This window comes from Cervus canadensis, chromosome 18 (assembly GCF_019320065.1).
Source record: "Cervus canadensis isolate Bull #8, Minnesota chromosome 18, ASM1932006v1, whole genome shotgun sequence".
Lineage (NCBI taxonomy): Eukaryota > Metazoa > Chordata > Mammalia > Artiodactyla > Cervidae > Cervus > Cervus canadensis.
In genome coordinates, this window is record NC_057403.1 from 8059616 (window position 1) to 8082493 (window position 22878).

Below are 22878 nucleotides of genomic sequence, written 5' to 3' on the forward strand. Positions count from 1 at the left end.
CATGGACAGAGGAACCTGGTAGGCTACAGTCTGTGGGGTCGCAAAGAGTCGGACACGATTGAGTGACTTCACTTTCATCAGTGAAGATAAAAGATTAAAGTTGTGAGGGCCACTTAAATTTCAAGCTGAGATGTTTTCCTCTTAAGTTGAAAATGGCTTAAGTCAATGCTCTTTTGCTAGCGGGTAGTGTTGGGTAATGTAATTTAAAATTACATCATCTTACAACCCAGAAGTCCTCTCCACAAAGGTAGTAGAGGAAGGAAACAGTTTTACTATAAAACAAGTATTAAACCAGAGAGTGATGTCCATCACAGGCAATCTGCTAAGAGACTGCAGACTGAAAGTCCTAACCTATATTAGAAAGTCCTATATTAGATAAGCAGATACAAGTGTTTACATACTTGTTCTCAAAATAAACAATAACTAGTTCTCAGAAAAGAAGATGTGATAGCATCATTTGTCACAAAAAGTTCATCCTAACCTCACTAGGTAATTGGACTAACCAACTGTGTTAGCTAATTGTCTTTATCCAGAGGAAAAACAAACTTCTATCTTTATGACAGGAGAAAGTTCTGCAGCATGGAGCAAGGCACCTGCTAAGATAGGTTCTTAATGTTGTTCAGTTGCTAAATTGTATCCAATTCTTTGTGACCCCATGGAGTGTAGCCAGGCTCTGCTGTCCATGGGATATCCCAGGCAAGAATACTGGAGTGGGTTGCCATTTCCTTCTCCAGGGGTTCTTGCCCACCCAGGGATTGAACTGGAGTCTCCTGCATTGGCAGGCAGATTCTTTACCGCTGAGCTACCTGAGAAGCCCAAGTTAGGTTCTTACCCTTAAAGAAACTGGGAGGTAAGTTTGCTATCTCCTTTGATGTTTACCATTCAAAGAGATGACTTCCAGATCCTTAAGGAAATATTCCTGGGTTGCAAAGTTGACAAGAGCCTTATTTAGCTTTTTTTTAAGGTTGTACATACATTTCAAGGAAGCAGAAAAAGAACTTACAAGTTTCTAAAGGAAATGCTCTAAGAAAAGGGGGGGAAATAGTCTCTTCTCTTATGCTCAACAAAGAAAATTAAGCCAGGTTTTTTTGTTATTATTTTTAGTTTGTATTTGTCCTTATAGAAACAGCATGCATTCATACATTAAGGCATTATTTTTTGAACATCTACTATAGGTTCACAAGAATGGTAGCATGCCCTCTCTCTATCTCATGACTGTGCTGGGAACCTCACATGAATTATGTGTTTCAATTCTTATAATACTGTGGGAGTTGGGTGTTATATGTCTATCTTCCTAGGAGGATTTGGGTGCTGGGCTGTGCCTTTCTTGCAGGTAGAGATTCCTATGCCTCTTCAGTTTCCCTGTGACCATTAAAATGATCTTACATGTGATGGCACCTCACTCAGTATACACAGAAGAGAGGAAGGCAGAAAAGAATGGTGGAATTAGGACTTTCCTGATGGCCAAGTGGATAAGAATCTGCCTGCCAATGCAGGAAACATGGGTTCCATCTCTGGTCTGGAAGATCCCACATGCCTTGGAGCAATTAAGCCTGTGTACCACAGCTCCTGAATCTGTGCTCCACAATAGAAGCCACCACAATGAGAAGTCTTCACACCACAGCAAAGAGTAGCCCCTACTCACCATAACTAGAGTAAGCCTGAACAAAAGCAACAAATACCCAGCACTACCACACGATAGATAAATAAATACATTTATTAAAAAAAAAAAAAAAAGAATGGTGGGATTAGTCATTCCGAGTGATCTTCAGATGCTTTGTCCATTTGTGTTCACTTATTTTGTTTTTAACTCGTGAAACAACCAATGGGCCCCTAAGAGCATGATGCTTTGAGGAATTCTCTAAATACAAGTTATAAGCAAAAAAGCAAATAAACTTACCAAACTTTAAGTTCTTTGCTCCCTTCTGTGTGTGGCCAGGTTTCCGGAAACTGGGAATTCTGAGGCCAGTTAGCAGCAGAAGTCGCCCTAAACTGAGTTCCCCTCTAAGTAGTTGTGAGAAGGGAGGATCTGAGGACAGGTAGAGGATCGGAGAGATTCAAGAGGTAAATTCGCATCTAAGTTATTTTAGAGGGTACCTGAGAGTTTTATTGAACCCGAGACCCCAGCTAGGCAGCGATCTCCTCTAGGGTGCAGCTTTGGAGACAACTGAGTTTTGTGTGCACAACTGTTGTTGGGCCAGAAGTGTGAGGTAGAAACCTAGCAAATTTGGAGGAGCAGCTCTAGTTAGGGCCTGTGGGCCCAAGCCCCTCTATTTATACAGCACGAGGTAAATCTGGACGGCCAGCCCCCTGCGGTCCTAGTGCTGGATTCAGGCCCTGAGGGGCTGCGGGCTTTCCCTTGTGTGTAGGCCGGAGGGTTTAGGCAGGAAAGGGGAAGAGGGGGGAGGGGGGAGACAAAGTACCGCATGTGATGGTGGTAGGACTGGTTTGCGCTGCCGATTTAATACATCCCAGGGGACTGAACCCCGCAGCTTCTTCCTGTGGGCTTGGGTCAGATTGGATTCTGGATGATTGATCAGAGCCCCAGACCGATATAAGCACCAAGTTGTTGCTGCAAGTTTGGATCCTGGATAAAGGGGCTCTAAAGGGGCACTGAGATAGAAGACTTCTGGGCAGAGGTGTACCATCTGGGCAGGAAAGCAGCGCAGACGCCTTGGGAAATGACTCTTGAGGGCGGAGTCTCGTCCCACGAGGGGCGGGGCTACCTCAAGTTCTTGTGCGCATGCGCTTGTGTAGGCGCAACGTACAGAGGCGTAAAGCGTCTAGTGGGCTTGCAGGCCTAGGCTGTCACTTGGTAAATTCCAGGGAGACCCGTGTCCTGGCGAGGTTCTGTCGTGTCCTTCTGACCATGGCTTTGTTTATACATTGCTTGTGGTATCTAATCGTGACCATAAAACTCATAATACTGTCTTCAAAATTTTTTTCCCATGATCAGCAGAAAAATGACAAAGGTACAAATATTTTTCTTAATATAGCCCCACGGTACTTTTCTTTTATTGAAGCATAATTGATTTACAATGTTGCGTTAATTTCTGCTGTACAGTAAACTGACTCAGTTATACGTGTATATGTATTCTTTTTCATATTCTTTCCCATTATGGTTTGCTGCAGGATATTAAATATAGCTCCCTGAGCTATATAGTAGGACCTTGCTGTTTATACACCCTATGTATAATAGTTTGCATCTGCTCCCCAAACTTCCAATGCTTCCCTCCACTACCCTGTCCCTAGGTTCTTGTTCAACTTAACAGTCACAGAGACCTCTCTGACTTTGGTTATTTAGAGCCATGTCTTCTGACAGATAGTGATGTCTTTTAAAAACAATTTTATTGAAATACAGTTGATTTACAATATTGTGTTATAACAGATAATGACGTTTTATGTGTGATAGTGTGAAATCATGGAAAATATATTTATTACTCTCTGCCCCTGGTTCCTGGCACAGAGCACCTAAAACTCTTATGATTTCCTAAGTGATGAGGGCACTAGGCGCATCTTTTGTTCTAATTTTGGTCTTTGATTCCTGACATACGGCACCAAATCCTTTAGAATTTCCCAGAGTGATAGGAGTGTCTTTTGTATTAATGAGACAAATCTTGGTGGGTTCCTGGATGGGAGCTAGTCACCAGAAAGACCAGTCTATGATTAGAAGGTGGGAACTTTCCATTCCTCACTTCCTACCCAGTCTCCAGAGAGAGGAGGACTGATAATGAAGTTAATGATCAACCATGCCTATGTGGGACTTCCCAGGAGGTCCTGTAGTTAAGACTCCAAACTTCTACCGCAGGGGGCACAGGTTGGGGAACTAAGATCCTGCAGACCATGAGTACAACCAAAAAGAGAAAAAAGAGTTCCTTGTAGAAATTCCCTAATTGCCTAGTGGTTAGGACTCTGCACTTCTACTGCAGGAGGGGCATGAGTTTGATCCCTGGTAGGGTATTCTTTAAGTTGTTCAGTGTGGCCAAAAAGAAAAACAAACAAACAAAAAATTAGTTCCTTTTTTTTTTTTTTCTTTCTTTTTCTTTTTGGCTATGCTATGGAGCTTGCAGAATCTCAGTTCCCCAATCATTAGGCCACCAGGGAACTCCCTTCTTATTTTTGAATCTTTAATAATTGGCATCTGTTTGCGTTTTTTTCTTCCAAACTTTAAACTGTTTATTTTGTATTGGGGTATACCTTGTTAACAATGTTGTTTCAGGTGAACAGCAAAGGAACTCAGCCATATATACATATATTCATTCTCCGTGGCATCTATGACAAGAAGCCCAGAGTGGGCCACCCCAAAATGTGCCTCAGTGCAAATTTTGAATTAAATCTACTTAAGAAACAACCAGTGCAAGGGAGACACTCTGATCCTCCTTTCTATCTCCTGAAAGCAAGAAATAAATCTTTCATGTGGAAGATTCATTCCCTGCCTCTGGAGGTAGAAGGATGCCCTTATCACCAGAGATAAGAAATCCAGGCAAGATGCCTGTGTAAACAAACTTTGGAAATTCCCTGGCGGTCTCGTAGTTCTGTTCAGTTCAGTTCACTCAGTCCTGTCCGATTCTTTGCAACCCCAAGGACTGCAGCACACCAGGCCTCCCTGTCCATCACCAATTCCCGGAGTTTACTCAAACTCATGTCCATTGAGTCGGTGATGCCATCCAACCAACTCATCCTCTGTCATCCCCTTCTCCTCCCACCTTCAATCTTTCCCAGCCTCAGGGTCTTTTCCAGTGAGTCAGTTCTTTGCATCAGGTGGCCAAAGTATTGGAGTTTCAGCTTCAGCATAGTCCTTCTAATGAATATTCAGGACTGATTTCCTTTAGGATGAACTGGTTGGATCTCCTTGCAGTCCAAGGAACTCTCAAGAGTCTTCTCCAACACCACAGTTCAAAAGCATCAATTCTTTGGTGCTCAGCTTTCTTTATAGTCCAACTCTCACATCCATACATGACTACTGAAAAAAACCATAGCTTTGACAAGATGAACCTTTGCTGGCAAAGTAATGTCTCTGCTTTTTAATATGCTGTCTAGGTTGGTCATAACTTTTCTTCCAAGGAGCAAGAGTCTTGCTAGCGGTTAGGACTCTGCATCTTCGCTACCTAGGGCACAGGCTGAATCCCTGATCGGGGAACTAAGATCCTGCAAAATTCGTGGAGCAGCCAAAAAAAAAGAACCCACCACCTTATTACTCTTTAATTTACTATCCAAATACCCGATTCTGTTTAGATTCTTCATTAATCAAGCATGCAAAGCCTAAGTTTCTATGTCCTGTCAATTCCTTGCAAATTTGTTATTTCTTTCTCCAACAAATATAAAAGCTGCCTGTTCTGGCCACTTCTTACGACATCCCTATGGGGTTTCCCTGGTGGCTCAGCGGTACAGAAATCTGCCTGCAATGCAAGAATTGCTACTGGAGCCACAGGTTCGATCCCTGGGTCTGGAAGATGCCCTGGAGAACGAGATGGCAACCCACTCCAGTATTCTTGCCTGGAAAATCTCCTGGACAGAGAAACCTGGCAGGCTACAGTCCATGGGGTTGCAAAAGAGTTGGATGTGACTTAGCAACTAAACAACAACAAAAATTAGGTTCCTATGACACCTCCATGTGCTCAAATTAAGATTTCCTTTTCTTCTTTTATTACCGAAGCAAACTTGGGTCTGCTCACATGAGTGCAATAAAGCAAATCTACTGACACCAGGTTATGGAAAAGGAAAATATGGAATTTGTATTTGTATTGTAAAAGCACCAGTACAAGGAGGATTCGTGGCTTATGCCCAACAACCTCTAACTCCCTCAGGGTTTTCAGAGAGGAGTTTTATAGGCAGAATTTGAAGCAAAGGCTGCATGTTGTGTGACTCTCATTGTTTGGTGGCGATGCTCCAGGAATCTTTGCTCAGCCTGAAGTTACCATCCTCCACCTGAGTTGGGGGACTTAGTTCCTGCTGCTGCTGCTGCTGCTGCTGCTAAGTCGCTTCAGTGATGTCCGACTCTGTGCGACCCCGTAGATGGTAGCCCACCAGGCTTCCCGGTCCCTGGGATTCTCCAGGCAAGAACACTGGAGTGGGTTGCCATTTCATTCTCCAATGCATGAAAATGAAAAGTGAAAGTGAAGTCGCTCAGTCGTATCTGACTCTTAGCGACCCCATGGACTGCAGCCTACCAGGCTCCTCCGTCCATGGGATCTTCCAGGAAAGAGTACTGGAGTCCCCACTCCATTGCCTATTCCTTAGTTCCTGCAGAAAAGCTCAAAGATATTGTTCTGCATTGAATACATTCCTTGAGGAGGAGCAAGGACTTCTGCCCCAAAGCTGCTCTATTGCTTCTCCCTTGTCTCAGCACCCCCTTCCTTCCCTGATTAGCAATTGAATCTGCCCTTTGGAACTCAAAGCGGATCATGGATGCTGAATGAAGCCTCCTTTGGTGCTCAGGGAAGGTCTTGGAGTTTCCTACAAATAAGATGGGCCGGAGGCGGGGGTGGCTGGAAAGAAGGGGGACACAGAAAAGATCTATCCCCGAGAGGGTCTGACAGTGTGCTGCTCCATTTTCACAGGAACTTAAAATAAGCAGGACTATCACTAAGCACATCTGAAACCCAAAAGTTTACCACAACTAGATGTTTGTAAGGTGTTTCTGAACAAGAGGGGATAAACTTGCTCAAGTTATTAAGAAGGCCTACTCAGTGTGAGTGGCTGCAGCAGGTTTGTCCTCGGCAGAGTGAGAACTGCAGGTGTAACTGGACAACTTGCAAGCATGCTCAGTAGTGTCCAACTCTTACAACACCATGGATGCATGCCAGGCTCCTCTGTCCATGGGATTTCCCAGGCAAGAATACTGGAGTGGGTTGCCATTTCCTTTTCTAGGGAATCTGCCCGACCCAGGCTTTGAACCCGCCTCTCCTGCACTGCACGCGGATTCTTTATCACTGTGCTACCTGGGAAGCCGGCCTGGCTGACCGAGTGATGAGGAATTAACCCTTGACTCATAATCTAATTGTCTATTCCTAAATTATAAAGGTACTCATATTTGTTCGTCCTATCAGACAAAAATTTCATATGGATATATACAGCAGTTATTGTTAAGTATTACTGAATATTAAGTAGCAATCTTTACGTTTAAAATTTGTTAAATCTATTTTTTAAAGGTTATTAAAGCCTACCATGTTAATTTGCTTTTGTAATCAAGGTGACTAATAATTTCAGTTGTGTAAATAAAATCATGTATCGTTTGAAGAAAAAACAGCAAACGGAAGCAACAGGCATGCACAGAATAAACAGTCAAGCCCTTCCAAGCCCTGACAACGCAGCGGCGCTGAGAGCGAAAGCCCTGGCCCCGCCCCTGCTTGGCCCCGTCCAATTATGCCTCTTTCTCGCCTCTACGTTCCCGCCCAGCCAAGGCCCCGCCCCCTGGTTGCCCCGCCTCTGGATTGCCCCGCCTCTTCTCTTCGTTCTTTTGCGCAGTTTCCTGCAGACCCGGAAGTGGTTATCGCGGAGCGAAGGTCGCCCTACGGGAGCGTGAGTTTCATCTTTCTTGTTTAAACCTGCGCTTTGCGGTACGCCGTCCTCCATACCTGGGTCTGAGGGTCAGTACGAATCTTAACGTTCCGGCACTCATCCTCCACCCGAAGTAAATACGGACGTCGCCTTGAGAGGGGGGAAGGGTGGGGTACCGCTTCTCCGTCTTTTTGAAATCCGCGAGCTGTCACCGTGGCTGCGCGCCCCCTTCAGCCTCGCCCTCTCGGCCCCTGGAGGACCGCGCCAGCTGCCCGGGTGCAGGACAGGGCGCGTCCTCTTTGTGACGCTGGGGCTCTGGAGAGTCCGCTGCGTTCCCGAGACACACTCAGTCCCTTCACTTCGCACACTCCTCAGCAAAGTCGTACCCATCCCCAGGCCTCCCCGAGTTAGTCACCGCCTCTCCTCAGCTTGCGTTGGGGAAGGAGGCTAAAAAGAGCCTGTCTTGAGACACCCAGGATTTTTCTGTCCGAAATTCTACTCCACTGAATAATGTGTCCTATTAATGTGAAATTGATAGGTTTCTAATTCCAGGGCTTCCCTAATGGCTCAGTGACCCAAAAAAAGCCGTCTGCCGAACAGGAGACATGGGGGGGAATCCCTGGGTCGAGAAGATCTCCTGGAGAAGGAAATGACAACCCACTCCAGTATTCTTGCCTGGGAAATCCCATGTACAGAAGAGCCTGGCGGGCTACAGTCCATGGGGTCACAAAAGAGTCAGACAGGGCTAAAAACAATCTAATCCCATATATCCACTTGGGGGACGGGGGACGGGAGTGCACCACGTAGAAGTTGAGAATTGTGTTTTATTTGGCAGACAAAACTGAGGACTTAAGCCTGTAAGACAGCCTCCCAGAGCTCTCAAGAAGTAAGGGAGGAACCAGGGTATATAGGAGTGTTGCAGCAACAAAAACAAAAAACAGGTAGTTGGAACATCAAAAGATTTAAGGAAACCAGACATCTCAAGCTAATGAGTTTAGTACTTTTCTATGCATAGGAAAATGTTAGCGTTTGGGTACATTGAAGTCATTCCTTTGGTATGCACCTTATCATAGTATCTGGCTTTTCTCCAGCCTGAATTCCCTCAGAGTGCACAGTTGGGGTGGCTGCTGTGGCTCTTGCAACATCCTTTATTTAGATAAGGCTGGCGACATTCTTCAACCACACATCCCATACCTGGGACTGACCCAACTGAGAGAATTAGTAAAATGAGGAAAGAAAACTGAAGGGGAACCATCCACAGGTGGCACAGGGAAGGACAGATGAAGTTTAGTCACTTAGTCGTGTCCGACTCTTTGCGACTCCATGGACTGTAGCCTACCAGGCTGTTCTGGCCATGGGATTTTCTAGGCAAGAGTACTGGAGTGGGTTTCCATTTCCTTCTCCAGAGGATTTTCCTGACCCAGGGATTGAACCCAGATCTCCCACATTGTAAGCAGATGCTTTACTGTCTGAGCCACCAAGGGAAGTCCTAAGAAACGGTTAATGTCCTAAAAAATAAAACAGCAGGGTATTTTACCAGCAGTTGGGTTTATTAAGGAATTGCAAAACAGGACAGGCAAACAGTAGCAGAAAACCATAGACAAGACCAACAAGCCATGATGAGGAATTGCTTTATAGAGAAAAAGGAGAAAGTTGGGAGTAGTTGTTCTGAACAGAAGTCCCTTGGAGGGAAGTGGAGAGTTTGGAAACACAGCCAAGGTGTTTCCCATTGGCTGGGCTCCTGGGTGTGGTGGATAATTCCTGTTGGGGTTTGTAATTGTCTTCTTGGCATTTGTAATTCTTTTTTTTACTGCCCCCACCCCCCCCCCCCAAGTGCTCAATATCTTTTTCTGTTTTGAAATATTTATTTGGCTGCATTGGGTGTTAGTTGAAACACTGGGAATCTTCTTTGCTGTGACTTGTGGGCTTCCTTGCTCTGGGGCATGTGGAATGTTAGTTCCCACACCAGGGATCGAACCCTTGTCATCCTTTGCATTGCAAGGGGGATTCTTAACTACTGGACCACCAGGGAAAGTCCCTGTAATTGAACGCCAGTGGTAGTGACTGAGGCCTTTCCCTGAAAACCTCCAGACTCCACATTTTCGAAATTTTCTTTGTTCTGTTTCACAGAGTGAACGAATAAGCTGAGAAAGTAGCAGGGGGAGAAAAGAAGACCGAGATTATTTAGAGTAAGGTTGGGGTGGAGAGATTCTCCAGGGAGATGAGGGGAGGAAAACAGGGAGAGGAGGCCCGTGATCCGCAAGAGGAGCACTTTACCTAGAGTGGGGGAAAAGGATAAGAGAGTGGGCAGACAGAGCAACTTGGAGCTGGTACAGAAAGAAGGAACAATGGGAGATGAGAGGGGCAGAAAGAGAAAAAAAGCAGGGAGAAAGCAGAGCAAGCTGGGGGCGGGGAGCGGCAGAGGGGGTGGGGATGAGGCAGGTGTAACAGGAAAAGAGTGCACACAGCAGAGAGCAAAGGTGGGGGAAGAAAGAGGCAGAAATCCATGAAGATGTGAAGCAATCAGGGAGATTGAGGAGGAAGAACAACAGGGCGAGAAACAAGTCCCCAGAGTGGAGCAGAACAAGGCTGAGAGGAGGGATCGTTCGGCCAAGGGGAGAAACAGCAGACAGGGGAGGAGACCAAAATCAGCAGTAACCTGGGAGGAAAACACGGGAAAGCCAGTAGAAATGATGAGAGGGGAACTGGGAGCTGTGGAAAGAGAAGGAGCCAGATGAGTGCTGAGTTGACTGGAGATGGATGATGAGGGGGTGAGATATTTGGGTGTGGCTTTCTCGTGGCTCAGCTGGTAAAGAATCCACCCGCTATGCGGGAGACCTGGGTTCAGTCCTTGGGTTGTGAAGCTCCCCTGAAGAAGGGAAAGGCTACCCACTCCAGTACTCTGGCCTGGAGAATTCCATGGACTATAGTCCTTGGGGTCGCAAAGAGTCAGACACGACTGAGTGACTTTCACTTCACTTCTCATAGAATGCATTCAAGATCTGGTTAAATTAGGCACGTGTAGATGACATTTGCAAAATTCCTTTCTAAAGGGCTTGTACATTTTTATAATTATTTGTATCAGAAGATAACTTCCATTTGCAGTCCCTGTTCAGCCAGGAGGCAATGATTTGACTCTGCTGGTTGTCGGTCACCCTCTTCCCTTTTCTTAGTGTGGGGTAAAAGGTCAGGGAGGTCAGAAGGAGGGCACGCAATGGCTGTCCCTACATGGTGCTGTTTGGTTGTGGCCACACTGTCCATTTTGCAGGATCTTAGTTCCCCACCAGGGATCGAACCCATACACCCTGCAGTGAAAGCGCTGAGTCCTCACACTGAACTGCCAAGGAATTACATCAAGGGTCCTGGAGCAAGTGTAGAACCATTGGAAAGGCAGTCTAAGGTCTGCCTAGAACACCTGCAGATGGGTTAATGGCTGGTTATGGGGCTGCGTCTTGGGGTGCTATTATCTTAGCTCAAGTTCCCTGGGACACAGATGCAGAGACTGAGATTTGCAGGTGTGGGTTTAATTGGGAAACTTAGGGTCACACTTGAGGAATGAAGTGGAATTAGGCCAAGCAAAAAGACATCCTGCAGTGTTGGAACCAAGGCCTGCGTTGGGCTCATTGTGAATTCATGAATTGCTGGGGTTGGTGGGACTTCGTCACAGGCGGGAGGTTCATCACGGAGTATCTGGGAAGTGTGTGGGGACCCCATGGGAGTTTGTTAGAGCATCTGATTCCAGAAGTAGATCAGTGGGGCCTTTCAAACAGCTTAACCAGCAGATGGTTTTCACAAGGGAGAATTTGCTGGGAGTGGGCCTGGAGGCAAAACACCAGAAGAGAGCCATGACATAGGGAAAGACCTCTGAAGAATCAGAGGGCAGTGACGCGGCAGCAAAACATCTGCAGCATAAAGGCTCCTCCTGGGGACCCTTTTTTTTTTTTTAACTATAATTGATTTACGTTGTTGTGTTAACTTCAAGTGTTGTTATTGTCTGGTCTCTCAGTCATGTCTGACTCTTTGCAACCTCATGGACTGCCTGCCAGGCTCCTCTGTCCATGGGATTTTTCAGGCAAGAATACTGGAATGGGTTGCCGTTTCCTCCTGCAAGTGATCTTCCCCACCTAGGGGTCGAACCCATGTCTTCTGCAGGTCTCATTCATTGGCAGGCAGGTTCTGGACCTCTGAGCCACTAGAAATGCCCCAATTTCAAGTGTACAGCACAGTGACTCAGATATATATATAAATATATATGTGTTCTTTTTTAGATTCTTTTCCCTTATAGGTTATTACAAAATATTGAGTAGAGTTTCCTGTGTTATACAGTGGGTCCTTGTTGGTTATATTTTATGTATAGTAGTGAATAGTTTAATCCCAAACTCCTAATTTATTCCTACCCTCTCCTTTCCCCTTTGGTAGCCGTAAGTTTGTTTCCTGTGTGAGTGTATTTCTGTTTTGTAAATAAGCTCATCTGTGTCTTTCCTTCTTTAAGATACCACATATAAGCCGTATCATGCAATGTTTGTCTTTCTGTGTCTGGCTCACTCCCCTTAGTGTGATCACCACTAGGTGGGACTCCCATTGGAAAGACACAGTCTAACTTCCTCGCTGCCAGGGGAGTGGAGATTATTGTCTGCTGGTTGCATGCTCCCCAGCCGCACTGACACTTTGTTTTTCAGAGTCACGGATGACCTCTTTGTTTAAAAAATTATTTCCTTGACATATAGTTACAATGTTGTGTTAGTTTCTGCCGTACAGCAAAGTGATTCAGCCCACTCAGGATCCTGGAGGGGGTTGCATGCCATCCTCCAGGGGATCTTCCGCACCCAGGGATCGAACCTGTGGCATCTTCTGCATCTCAGGTGGTTTCTTAACCATCTGAGGCAGAGGCTTCCTGGATGGCTCAGATAGTAAAGAATCTGCCTGCAATGCAGAAGACACAAGTTTGATCCCTGGGTCAGGAAGATCCCCTGGAGAAGGGAATGGCTATCCACTCCACTATTCTTGCCTCAAAAATTCCATGGACAGAGGAGCCTGGCGGGCTACAGTCCGTAGGGTCGCAAAGAGTTGGACACAACTGAGCGACTTTAACACTTTCACATATATACATTCTTTTCATATTCTTTTCCATTATGGTTTAACATAGGATGTTAAATATAGTTGCCTGTGCTTTCTGTTTGTGGCTTATTTCACTTAGTATGATCATCTCTACGTCCATCCATGTTACTGCAAATGGTTTTGTTTCATCCTTTTTTATACCTGAGTGATATTCGTAAGTACCCCATCTTCTTTATTCATTCCTCTGTCGATGGACATTTAGGCTGCTTCCATGTCCTGTAGATTTATCTGAATATATGCTCAAGGGTGGGATTGCTGGGTCTGTGGTAGCTCTGTTTTTGGTGTTTTGAGGAACCTCCCCACTGTTTTCCACAGTGGCTTCACCAGTTTACCTTCCCAGCAGCACCTCGTTTCTAAGTCCAGTATTTAACTTCCTGGGCACATTTGCTTTTCCTGTCAGCCACAGGTGCCACACCGGTCATCACTCCCTCTTCCTTGAGACCTTGGTTTTGAGGATGTCTCCCTAACCTCTACAGACCTATCTGCCTATTTGTTTTGTTTTTTTCTCCCCTCCCTGTTCACTTCTTAGTTTCCTCTGATGAATTCCTGAACTCCCCGGTCTCTGAATATGGGAGCACCCCAAGACTTAGTCCATGAACCTCTTCTCTGTCTACGCCCGCTGACTTTCCTCATCATCTCACTAAATGGTTTTCAGTCCCACCTACTCGTCTCCCAGTTTATCCTGTCCATCCACACTTCTGCCCTAAACTGTCAGTCCTGCGTCCGGCTGTCTCCTCAACATCTCTCCTGGGATGACCAACAGGCATCTCCGCCTTAACTTGTCCAGAACTGGTCTTGACCGCCTCCAGTCCTATTCCCTCTGCCGCCCTCCTTAAGGTTGCTTAAGGGCAAGCCTGTACTTTCCAGGACTTAGGTGAATATATCAGCATGCTTTGAAATATGCACTCCATAATTTGTAAATGTTTTACTATATAAGGTAAAGAAGAGGTTAGATGTTTACTTAAAGTGAAAGAAGGAACACATAGCTTTCAAAATTCTCTTAAGTGATGGAAGAAGAACGTCTGGTCCTTCCTTTTTGGCTTCCCCACCCCATGCCTCTCTGGCCTCCTCTCCTGTCTCCCCCTCCCCTTCCCCTGCTCCAGACACACAGTCCTCTTTCCCCTTCCAGCCCTAAGTTTGCTACTGGCTCAGGGACCTTAAGGGAGTGTCCCTCGGCCTAGAACTCTCTGGCCCAGCAGATGCAGATGGCCTCCTCCCCCAGGTCTTTGTTCTGACGTCATCTTCTGAGTGCAGCCATCTCTGAGCTCCCTGCGCCCGTGCCAGCCCCACCCTCACCCCCACCTCTGTTCTTAAGGGCTGCTTGGCGTGTTTTTTTCTGCTCCTTCCCCTTCCGTGGCTGGTTGCTGGTGATAGCAGTTCACCCCGGGTCAGAGAGAGAGAGAACGTGGGGCCGTGCTGGGTGTGCCTCTGAGTGGTGCACAACCCAGGCTTCACGTTAGGTCCGTGAAGCATTTTGCATAGACAGGTTTTGTGCCCCTTTTCCCATCAGAGACTCTTCAGACAGTTGTGTGGGGCCTAGCTTCAGGAATGTTTGTTTGCATGCATGCTAAGTCACCTCAGTCGTGTCTGACTCTTTGAGACCCCATGGAGTGTAACCCACAGACTCCTCTGTCCATGGTATTTTCCAGGCAAGAATACTGGAGTGGGTTGCCATTTCCTTCTCCAGGAGATCTTTCCGACCCAGGGTCAAACCCCAGTCTCTTAAGTCTCCTGCATTGGCAGGCAGGTTCTTTACCACTCGTGCCACCTGGGAAGCCAGGAATGTGCACAGAGCCGCAGATGATTCCGATCTGGGTCCTGCATTGAGCACCAGGGCTCTTAGCCTCCACTTCTGAGACTGAGATCAGGCCCTGGGGGAGGGGAGGGCGCTCTGCTCTGAGTGGGGCTGGACCAGGGCCTGCTGTGTGACCTGAAGGGCATCGTGGGGTCAGCTGAGGAGCCCCTGCTGCTGTGTGCATGAGGCCTCACCAGGAGTGGAGTGTGATCCGAGGGAAAGTGTGGGAAAGTCCCGCATTGGACTCTGCGCCAGAATTGACTGTCCTGTGCCCTCAGTGGGCACAGAGGACTGTCTGTTCCGCACATTGAGGGCTTCCCTGTGTGTGTGGTTGGGTCTCAGGAAGGGGGTGTGTTGGCTCTAAGCATTAAACAGCATGTTTTCCACTTTGAAGACTGACTTCCAAAGTCTCATGATGCCTGAGGAAAAAACCCAGACGAGGAGGAAGAGGAAAGAACAGGTAATGGCTCTTTCTCAGGTAAAGTTATATTCTCAGTTGATTCACCGCATGTCCTTCCTGAAATGCCCTTCTCAGGACTTGCTAATCACGTCTGACTCCGGAGTGTCCTGTCTGACTCCTGTACATGCACACTCACCTGGGGCCTTCCCTCAGGGCCTGTCATGTCCACTTAGATCCTCGTGACTCAGTGATGAATAAACTTGAAAAGGCTCCATTGTGGTCATAGAGAGACACTTCCTTTTTTTCAGTAAATTTAAGTGCGTATACATGTGTGCATGAGTGCACAGGTGTGCAAGCCCTTGGTTTTTACAAAATACATATCATTATGTCTATATAACTTCTATGGTATTGAGTTGTGAAATTATATATTTTTCAGTGTCTTAAAATTTTTCTACCCACTGACATTCATGAGTTAAATAAGAAGAGTAATTAATGTATTTCTGCACGTGTCTGTAATGACATTTTATGCAATTCTGGGTTGTTAGCCTTGAACTTGTTTCAAGTTTTCTCAAGAAACCCTCTGTCAGTGTACCTTTGGTAATTTTATATGACTTAAGTTTTTTACATTTACTTCTAGAACCTAAACACCTGGGTTTATATGCTTGCTCTACCATCTTGAGCGGTTTGACCTGAAGCAGATTTCTTAGAATGTCTGTGACACAACTGTCGCTGCCTTCAGATGTATGGGACTAGATCTTTTTATTTTAAAAAATTTGTTTTTAATTATTTTATATTGGAGTATAGTTGAATAGCAGTGTTGTGTTAGCTTCAGGTATACAGCAAAGTGATTCAGTTATACATACACATGTCTATTCTTTTCCCATTTAGCATATTTCAGAGTATTCAGCAGAGTTGCTTATACTATGCAGTAGATCCTTGTTGTTTATCTGTTGTATACATAGTAGTGTATATACAAACCCAGTTCTGCCCCTGACCCCTGCCCACGCCACATTTTCCCTTTGGTAGCCGTAAGCCTGTTTTCTATGTCTGTGAGTCTGTTTCTGTTTTGTTTTTCATTTATTTATTTATTTATTTACTTGCTTATCTATTCATTTTGATATTTTAATTTTTTTGGAGGATAGTTGATATACAATTTTGTGTTAATTTCGGGTGTGCAGAAAATTGAGTTATACATGCACAAATATCCTTTGTTTTTAGATTCTTTTCAGATCTTTTTAAATTTGCTATTATATTATTATACGAGTTAGTACACACAAAGCATTTAGAGGAATACATAGCACCCGAGAAGTGTTCAAACACTTTTTGAGATCCCTGTTGCTGTCATCACAGTTTCTTTAAAGTCACTATAGACACTGTCATCTCTAAAGATTTCATTGCTGCTCTAGTTCCTCTTAACATTGAATATTACTTGGTGTGTGGAACATACTGTCTCACATTTCTATACAGATAATCCTGTGTCAATTGTGTGTGTGTGTTTCGTTTATTGTCCACAAAAATAGGAAATACATACTGATTTAGAGGCTGTTATAACCTCTTGTGGAAAAGTATAATAAACCAAAATCAGAGACACATAACGTGCTCAAAAGCACCTTCAGTGAATCTGTAACCACACTTTAGTCAAAATCAATCCTTATACCTCTCTCCTTTTCTCATTTTGTGTGAAAAGAAGACTCTCCTGGTGGGCCCATTGGTGAAATGTGTTTTCGTTTCAGGGACGGTTGACATTCAGAGATGTGGCCATTGAATTCACTCCTGAGGAGTGGGAATGCTTGGATCCTGCTCAGAGGGCCTTGTACAGAGAAGTGATGGTGGAGACCCTCAGAAACCTGCTCTCTGTGGGTGAGGATCACTTCCCTCCAGAAGTTGGGGTCTGCCCATGGGTAGCTCTGCATTTTCCGTCCTGTGCCTCTTGGGGGGGCCTGCATGGCCTGACTGAGCTCAGAGCCCTGTTGACTCAGACTTGAAAAGCTTGCTAATGCAGCAGGACTTTGAACTTGTCCTTTCTTCATATGATCTTCCCATTTCATGGTCCAGGGTGATTCCAGAGCTCAAATATGCATCAAACCTTATAACAAATAGAAAATATCCAGTTCCCTCTTTCCTACCCCTGAGCTTTTGATTCAGAAATTCTTGGAAGAGAGTTAGGTGTCTACATATTATATACAATGCCCTATGCGTTCAAAATCAGGCAGCCAGTGGATGAATTTTTGGACTGTGGCGGGGGGAAGCTGTGTTGTGTGGCATGCAGGAACTTATGCCAACAATTCCCAACCAGGAATTGAACCCAGGCCCCAGGCATTGGGAGTTTAGACTCAACCACTGGACCACCAGGGAGATCCCATGTAATGGTTTTTTAGCTTTATTGAGGTATAGTCAAATAAAGTTATAGTATATTTAAACTGTACAACACAGTGATTTGATATACATGTACATTGTGAATGGATTTCCATGAAGTTAACACATAAATTACCTCACATGTGACTTTTATTTTTTGTTTTGGTGAGAACACTTAAGTTCTACTCTCTCAGTACATTTCAGTTTTATAGTATTAATACTATCCACTGTTGTCGTCGTGTTACATGTGAAATCCTCAGAGCTTGTTCATCTTATGATGGAAGTTGTGAATCCTTTTATCAACCGCTCCCCATTTCTGTCACCCCCAGGCCCTGGCAGCAGTTATTCTAGTCTGTGTTTCTTGGCCTAGTTTCTTCCCTCTTCATCACACTCCCTATCTTTTCAATCTCTTCCTTTTGGCCCCATGTCCTACAGTTAAGAAAGGACAGTATCATACTACTTGCTAAGTCAGTTTCTCTTTTCTTCCCAGGTTAATGTTTTATGTGCCCATACGTATGTTTATCTTCCCGCAGATTGGCACATACAAACACTGCCCACATGCCCTACTTTGCTCCCTACTGGTGCTCCCCTTTGCACCAGTCTTCTTTTTTTTTTTTTAATTCTCTCTATTAATTTAAGTGTACTTGATTTACAATGTTGTGTTAATTTCTGCTGTTCAGCAGAGTGATTCTGTTATACAGCTATATGCATTCTTTTTCATGTTCTTTTCCGTTATGGTTAATCACTGTTTACTAATCTTCACTATGACCTATAGGTAATGATTTTTCAGGATGTATTTGACAGTATAACCGAGTCACATCACTTGTTAGTGTGGCAGAATGGCCATTCTAAGTGAATATGGTTTTATAAGTGGCATTCAGAGAATTATTTTATTTTTATAACATTTTATTAAATTCTTCCTCATTTCCACAGGGCAGATATGGTTTTCCAGTTCTAAAGTGCCATTTACTTATATTACTCACTAATTAAATTTGTTGTGGCTTATTTACCATTAGAGTACTATGCTTTAGCATTATTACTACACATTAAAAATATAGTAAACATATGTAATATGGGCTTCCCTGGTGGCTCAGATGGTAAAGAATCTGCTTGCAATGCAGGAGACCTGAGTTCAGTCCCTGAGTGGGGAAGATCCCCTGGAAAAGGGAACGGTTACCCACTCCAGTATTCTTGCCTGGAGAGAAGTAAGATTGTTACTGTGTAATATTGTTCTTTCTTCAAATATGAAGCAGCCATGTTTTCTGTGAAGTAATATGTGGATTTAGGTCATGATGCCAAAATACCCCCGTCAGGACTAACGTAAGTTTGCACGCTGAGGTTTTCAGCCATTGATTGTTTAAAGTAGGCCTCCCTAACATGTAATCACCTTTTTTTTTTTTTTTCCAGTTTTTTAAATTGTGGTAGAAGTCACAGAACATAAACCATACTTATCTTAACCATGTTTAACTGTGCAGTTCAAGCTTCCCAGGTGGTGCTAGTGGTCAAGAACCGGGCTGCCAATGCAGAAGTAAGAGAGCTTTGATCTCTGGGTTGGGAAGATCCCCTGGAGGAGGGCATGGCAACACACACAGTATTCTTGCCTGGAAGATCCCATAAACAGAGGAGCCTGGTGGGTTATAGTCCACAGGGTCACAAAGAGTCAGACACGGCTGAAGTGACTTAGCATGCATGCACACAACTGTGCAGTTGCGTGGCACTGAGTACATTCACATCATTGTGTAACTCTCACCATCATCCATTGCCCCAATTTTTCACTTTCCTGAAGTGAAACTGTCCCCGTTAGACATTAAGTCCCCATTCCCCCTCCGCACACCTCCTGCCCCACACACACCCCGTCCCTGGCATCTTACCAGGGACTCTGTAACTGGAAAGTTTCTGACTCTAACTTTGACTCATTAAAGTAGAATCAAACAATATTTGTGTGCACCTCCTGTGTATACCCTTTTCTTTATCAAGGGACCTTATTCTGGTGTGTTCCCAAAAAGGAAAGATCATGGTTGCACTATTTCTTATCTGTCCAAAGCATGTAGTCCTTTTGGTATAGTACCATGTTCTTCCATATGAAATATTTCTTTCCCAGCTGTAATTAACAGGAGACATGTGATTCTGTTTGTCTTGCAGATACCTCTCCTAAACGTGTGATGAAGGGATCAGCACCAAAACAGAGCAGTCACACAGGAGGGATCCTGCAGACAGTGTTGTCAGAAAGACACAAAAGCCATGACACCAAGGACCACAGCTGCCGGAAAATCCAGAAAAACGTGTTCTCGCAGGAAAGTGATAAAAGTAATCAGAAGGGAGTACCTGCTACCCATCCAAAAAATCTCATTTGTCGAAGAGACAAAGGAAACAAGCCAATTGAAAGGCTGGCACTCAGCTTTCCATCCTATCTGACTGGACTGCCCGGCTTCCCAGCCGAAGGGCAGTTTTATGTGTATCATCAGGTTGAGAAGGCTGACGACACAGGAGCCTCCTTTTCAGTACTTCCAAGAATTGTTCCTACTGTCCAGATCAACGTTTCTAATGGATACGGGATCAGTTTCTGGCATTCTCCGTTACTCATACAAGACCAGAAAGCACATGTTCGGGAAGACCCTTACAGACGCGACCCGGATGACAAAGCAGTTCATGACGGCTCCCAGCGCCCCAGCTGTCAGGCGACCCATAGAGGGGTGAGGCCTCACACATGTAACGTGTGTGGCAAAGCCTTTCATCAGAGCTCACATCTCACTCGACATCAAAGAATCCACACAAGAGGGAAGCATCACAAGTGTGAAGAGTGTGGTAAGGGCTTCAGTTACAGTTCACACCTTGTACGCCACCGCAGAATCCATACCGGAGAGAGACCTTACCAGTGCAGCGAGTGCGACAAAGCCTTCAGTGTGCTTTCAAGTCTTATTTATCACCAGGTCGTCCACACTAGAGAGAAACCTTACAAATGTAATGAATGCGACAAAGTCTTCAGTCAGAGTTCAAGCCTTACCAATCATCGCAGAATCCATACCGGAGAGAAACCTTACAAATGTGATCAATGTGGCAAAGCCTTTAACCAGAGCTCGCATCTCACCAGACATCAGGTCATGCACACCGGAGAGAAGCCTTACAAGTGTGATGAGTGTGGCAAGGTCTTCACTCAGAACTCTAGCCTTGTAAGTCACCGGAGAATTCACACTGGGGAGAAACCCTACCAGTGTAACGAGTGTGGCAAAGCATTTGGTGTGTATTCGAGTCTGACTTATCATCAGGTAACCCACACTAGAGAGAAACCTTACAAATGTAATGAATGTGGCAAGGTCTTCAGTCAGAGTTCAAGCCTTCCCAGTCATCGCAGGATTCATACTGGAGAGAAACCGTACAAATGTGATCAGTGTGGCAAATCCTTTATTCACTGCTCAAACTTCAATAGACATAAGAAAATCCATACTGGAGAGAAACCTTACAAATGTGACGAATGTGGCAAGGTCTTCACTCAAAACTCAAGCCTCATGAGTCATCGGAGAATTCATGCTAGGGAGTGACCCGACCAATGTGATGAGTGTCACAAAGTGCTTGTTGTAAGTTCTACCATAAATTGACACCAGAGAGTCCATACTAAAGAGAAATTATATCAGTGTAACATACAGGACAGAGGACTTACACAGATTCATAGCTCACAAGACATCCAGAATCATATACCTTTGATGAAGCCACAAAAATGGAATGTGTGTATAAAAATCAAAACTAAAGAACACCTTGACATTCCTACTGGAGAGCAGCCTTACAAATGGAATGAATATGGGAAGGTTTCTAAAAGCATTCATGCCTTTGATGTCTTGAGAGTATTTAAACTAGGGAGAAACCAGACAGACTTACTGAGTGTGGAAAGGCCTTTCAGCAACAGTATCCCCTCAGAATTCACCAAAGAATTCATTAGTGGAAAGAAACCTTACAAACATAATGAATATTTTAAATTTCTTCATGACTTTTCATAACAGTCTGCCTCAGCATTCACGTGAGGAATGACTAAGTCTCAAATTTAATCTGAAGTATTGCAAACTGCAGAATAATTAAAATATGTTCAAACTTAGATAGGTCCTGAGGATATTATCCTATGGTTTCTTTTCTGAATCTCTTACAATGTAAAGTACAACGGTTTTACATTTCATGTTTAAAGCTATGACCAATTTTAAGCTAATATTTGTACAAGTGTGAAGTTTTGGTGGAGGTTCTTTCATATTTTTTTCCCTAGTATGGGAAATCAGTTGCTAGGTATCATTTTTCAAATTCTTTGTCTACCCGGTTTCCTTGGTACCTTGTCAGACTCAGTTGGAAGTACTTGTGTGGGGGCTGTTTCTGGGTTTTCTGTTTTGTTTCTTTGACCCGTATGTCTTACTCCACAGACATCACAGTCTTGATTACTTTTAACCATGTTAGAAGTCTTAAATGAGAGTGACTCCAAACAATTTATTCTTCTTCAGATGTTTTTGCTATTCTAGTTCTTTCCATGTAAGTTTTAGAAAAATCTTGTTTGTTTCTACAAAATATCTTGATAGAAAATGTCTATCAGTTTGCAGTCATTTGACATCATTTCTGTGTTATGCCTTCCAATAAATGGCTGTTGTATGTCTATTTGTCTGTTCTTTGGTTTCTTTCACCAGCATTAAATAAATATCAGCATCAAAATCCTGTCAACACTTCGTTTAGCACATTTCTACTTTTACTTTTTGAATAATTGGACATGTTATTTTTAATTTGTCTCCATGTGTTAATTGCTACTATATAGAAATACAGTAGATTTTTGAATGTTGATCTTGTATCCTTAGAATTTACTAATCTCATTTACCCTAGAGATTTTTGTAGATTCTTTAGACTTGTGTATCTGTAATCATTTCAGTAGTTTCCTAGTGCAGCTTGCCGACAAAAATTCAGTTATCAAGAAGAAAAGGGAATTTATTTGAGCCAAACTACTTATAATCCAGGAAGTAGACTCTCAAAAAGCTCTGACAACTGTTCCAACTGTTAAAGAGTTCAAGGTACAGTCACAAACATTTTTGAGACAAAGGATTGTATGTCAAAATGACACATTTTTTTTAATTGTTTTAACATTTTATTTTTGACTGCTCTATATTTTCATTGCTGCACAAAGGCTTTTCTCTAGTTGCAGGCTTCTCATTGTGGTGGCTTCTCTTGTTGTGGAGCACAGGCTGTAGGGTATGTGGGCTCCGGTAGTTGTGGCTTAGTTACCCTGCGGTATGTGGGACCTTCCCGGACTAGGGATTGAAGCCGTGTCCTTTGCATTGGCAGGTGGATTCTTAACCTCTGGACCACCAGGGAAGCCCAGACCTACTGATATTTTACATGAAGTTCATCAAGGATACATGGTCCAGGTAAGTACATTCAAAGTGAACAGCAGGTCACCAGGACCTCCTATAGCATTGGGAAAAGACACCATTCTTTTAAGAAGTTAAATTGCTAGCTCCAAAAGAAAGGGAAACTATTAGACCTTTTCTGTTGGTTGGGCAGGCACGGCCATCCCAGAGGAACTGTAGTTCATGTGTAACACAGGTGCACACTGCACATTAGGGAGAGAGGGAGGAGGCCTAAACAGAATTTAATGTTTAAATTTTTTCTTGTCTTAAAGTACACATTTTATTTCATCAGGCTGTAAGAAATTACCACAGACTAAGTGGATTAAAACAAGGTGTCTTCC

The 22878-nt window shown here is 44.2% G+C and overlaps 1 protein-coding gene across 3 annotated transcripts in view; it reads left to right on the forward strand.

The window, feature by feature from the left end:
• Window positions 1-7499: 7499 nt before the first annotated feature.
• The window catches only part of LOC122420627 (zinc finger protein 665-like), a 48240-nt gene continuing 32861 nt past the window's right edge, over window positions 7500-22878 (forward strand). For 2 of the 3 annotated variants that reach the window (XR_006263334.1, XR_006263335.1), the window contains exons 1-5: window positions 7500-7589; window positions 14808-14891; window positions 16547-16673; window positions 19311-20743; window positions 22473-22555. Coding sequence is in view for 1 of the 3 variants with exons in the window: in XM_043435964.1 (XP_043291899.1) it covers window positions 14826-14891; window positions 16547-16673; window positions 19311-20695 (1578 nt within the window). In the remaining 2 variants the exon portion in view is untranslated. The remainder of the gene's footprint in view (window positions 7590-14807; window positions 14892-16546; window positions 16674-19310; window positions 20744-22472; window positions 22556-22878) is intronic. The other variant, XM_043435964.1, reaches the window with a different exon arrangement.